This window comes from Condylura cristata, unplaced genomic scaffold, assembly GCF_000260355.1.
Source record: "Condylura cristata isolate star-nosed mole 26May11 unplaced genomic scaffold, ConCri1.0 scaffold00040, whole genome shotgun sequence".
Classification (NCBI taxonomy): Eukaryota; Metazoa; Chordata; class Mammalia; order Eulipotyphla; family Talpidae; genus Condylura; species Condylura cristata.
In genome coordinates, this window is record NW_004567141.1 from 1,940,687 (window position 1) to 1,943,903 (window position 3,217).

The 3,217-nt window shown below is 38.1% G+C and overlaps 1 protein-coding gene across 1 annotated transcript; it reads right to left on the reverse strand.

Annotated features, from left to right (window-relative positions):
• Positions 1-256: 256 nt before the first annotated feature.
• Positions 257-2,940, reverse strand: LOC101628580 (hornerin-like). The gene is made up of 3 exons (XM_012733246.1): positions 2,803-2,940; positions 898-1,256; positions 257-374 (listed from the first exon to the last, which is right to left on the reverse strand). Exons 1-3 carry the CDS (start codon positions 2,938-2,940, stop codon positions 257-259), a joined length of 615 nt encoding a protein of 204 aa, XP_012588700.1.
• Between the last annotated feature and the right edge of the window lie 277 nt (positions 2,941-3,217).

Sequence of the window (3,217 nt, forward strand, 5' to 3'; positions counted from 1 at the left end):
TGACTTGAGTCACAATCATATTTTCCATTATTGCACGATTGCCCTACTGCAGAACCATGTTGTCTTCCATAGCTGCCTGAATGTCCACCTGAGATGGTTTCATGGTGTTTTGGCATGGTATGACTGGAAGCAGAACCACATTGCCCACAGTTAGATGATGTTCCTGTTCCAAATTCTTGGTGGCCATGAGTAGTACTTTGGCTGTACTTTTTCTGAGTAGAGGATTGATAGGGACTTGGCTGATTTTTGCCACTGCTTATGGACTGGCCTGATTCAGACTCACACTCTTTAGAGCCTGAATACCGTCTTGATTCCAAACCATCTTTTTGCTGTCTATTAAGTCCTGACTGTCCACTTGAACTGCATCTGTGTTTCTTTTGATCGGAAAAATGACCAGAGTTAGAACATCCATAGTGTGCTGACTGACATGAATGAGACCTGTACTGTTCACAACTTGAGGACCTTGGGGAGCCAGATCTTTCTTGTTTCCACAAATTCCCTGATGGAATATTAGAACTGGATTCACGTCTTCCCTGACTAGGGTGCGGGTTCATGCTTAACCTATGTTTTCCATAACTCTCACTAGAATTAGAACAGTATCCTTGTTCTTCCCATTTTCTCAATTGTGATCCTTCTTTTGTTTTTTGCTGTCTCTGTTGAGAGGACTGACCTGAGGTAGACCTGTGACCACAACCAGTTGTTTCATTTGATCTTGTCCAGTGGTCTTGTCCTCCAGAGCCCCCTGAGCTGAATTCTTGATGTTGCCTACAAGGGGATTGTCTTGATTTCTTCTTATGTTGTCTATTCTGTGAGGATTCATTTGAGTCAGAACAGTGTTGGTTAGAACTAAAAGACCCATCCTCTGAAGAGTATGCATTTCTTTCCCCAGAGCTTTGCCTGTGCCCAGAACTAGAATGGTCACTTTGCTGTATCTTGCTTCCACAGTTCTGTTCTGTGACCCCTCTGGAGATTCTGGAATAGGAATATTTCTCTCCTGCATTACAACTTGAGTGACTGGGAGACCATCCTTGTCTTTTGACCTCATCTTCTTCTTCACTCTGTTCCTCATGGTGCCAATGACTGTGGTCTCTCTGCTTTGACCTTGAAGCTTGGCAGTAATCTTTGCTGATGATTTTGTTACAAGCCTTGGCCAGCTTGAATATCATCAGAAGATACTCAGTGAAATCCACCTTCTTGTTAAGGTCTCGATCCAGGCTCTGCATGATGATGTCTACAGTGTCTGGATCATCTGGATTCTGAACAGGAACAAGATACAAAGGGCAGTTCTGTCAGTATTGACTTCAATGAGCAAACCCAGTGAAATAAGGCTGTAAAAATGTGAGCACTTGCTTAATTAGGTGGCTCTCGATCACATACGATTTACCTATCCTGTCCAGATTGAGAGAAAGGAATATTCAATGAATGATGTAGTGAGAAATGGCTTGAAGTTGTAATTATTTTTCATGAGGATGGGTCAAATATGAATAATTAAATACTTTGTAAATGAAAATTTTGTATACCAGGGTGAATTACATATAATCTTCTTTTGACTCATTGAAGTAAGTAAATAATTCAACAAAGCTTCCTAGTATTGAGTTAGATACAGAGGATAAAGTGGTGAACAGTTTGATTTCTGAAAACAAACAAATAGATGTTACTGCTTAATGGGCTAACACATGAAGTTAATTGCCAGTATTTTAATGACTCTGAGAGTACAGCAGAGGAGAATCACTGGGGTTCAAGGAAAGATTGTGAGAGGAAGTATTTTCCTTGTAGGATGGATAGGAATTAGCCAAAAGGAAGAGTAAAGGAAAGGAGGGACAGGCATACAAAAATATTGTCTGGACATAGGGAAGGATGTGAGCAAAGAGGTGGAAGTAAGAGAAGGCTTATAAATGGAAGTGAACAAAATTCACGATTGCTGATTTTAGTATCAGCAGAGAGAAATAGCAAGTAGATTATGCATTTTTAGTCTTGGAAAGAAATTTTTACATTTTTCTTCAAAGATCTGGGAGCTATTGAAAGATTTTTAATTGAGTTGTGAAATGATTATATTTGTATCCAGTGCTGAGATTGGAAGTTATATTTGGCCTGAACTACAAGTCTAGGAATATTTATGGAATGGAATTGGTGGTTTGAGTTTATTGATAATTTAGATGGAAATTGGAGGTCCTTTCTGAGAGAGGAAGTTAGAATGGCACCAGATTTCTATCTTAAGCAAGTAGGTATATGGAGTCTAGAGGGGAATATCATGTTTTTTTTTTTTATCTGATACACCAACTTTATGACACCCATAGGAACTTAAACAAAGTATTTACCAGACAGCTGTAATTACAAAATTGAAGACAAAGCTAGACCTAAAAAGTACTATCTTTTACCACATTTTTAAAGTGGTAGTCTGTTGTTATATGATATAGAAGTATTAGCATCTTATAGTATCAGAATCTCAGAAATGGGCAGTGGCCTGGGTATTCTGTTTGAAGAAACACTAAGGAGGAGAACAAGATACATTTCACTTGCAGTTTTTCTGAGGACCATCTGAGTTTCAGTAATGTAATAATCATTAACATAGAGAAGATATTATTCAATGTTTATATCTCAACAGGTGACTAGTGGTATCTCTTCCCTTGGGGATGTTGTAAAAATCTCAGAGGTCAATTTTTTGATCTTATTTCATGCCTTTAACAAACCCGTTCTTGGAAAACAAGTAGAGAGTTCTGTTGGAGTTTGTTAGGTGTCAAGAGGTAGGATGTGACGAGTGGAAAATTACAGCTGTTTTCAGTCCTGACATGGAGTTATTACCTTCAGAATTTGATGAAACTCATTTTCCAAAAGTGCCTTCATTTCTTTCTTTTTTAACATGTTACATTCCTCATCTTGGCTGGCATATTCATAGAAGACATCGATGACAGTGACCATGCTTTGTAGGAGTTTAGGCATCTTTAAGTAAATTTAATTGATCTGTGGAAAAAAGAGGGAGATAGTCATCTGTTGTGATTTTTTAAATGTATTTGAATAGCTCTGATTATTTGTAATAACTGTTTAGAGTCAATTAGGCATATAAAATTATATCCTGTTGTAATAAAGAACCAATTCAGAGTTGAATGACTTGTTCAAGCCAGTGGCAAGAAAGTGATGAAATGGTGAACAGACTCTCCATTGGTTATAACCACTTATGAGTGCATGTGGAGCTCTGAATTTGTTTTGGATCCACTGC

Bases quoted from the DNA above. Each gene is read 5' to 3' on its own strand.
- LOC101628580 (XM_012733246.1), bottom strand. From the start codon at position 2,940: ATGCCTAAACTCCTACAAAGCATGGTCACTGTCATCGATGTCTTCTAT. The intron at 1,257-2,802 runs GTAATAACTCCA...GTTCCTGTTCAG, and splicing joins AGTTTCATCAAATTCTGAAG to AATCCAGATGATCCAGACAC. The intron at 375-897 runs GCAAAGCTCTGG...TCCGATCAAAAG, and splicing joins CATTCTAGTTCTGGGCACAG to AAACACAGATGCAGTTCAAG.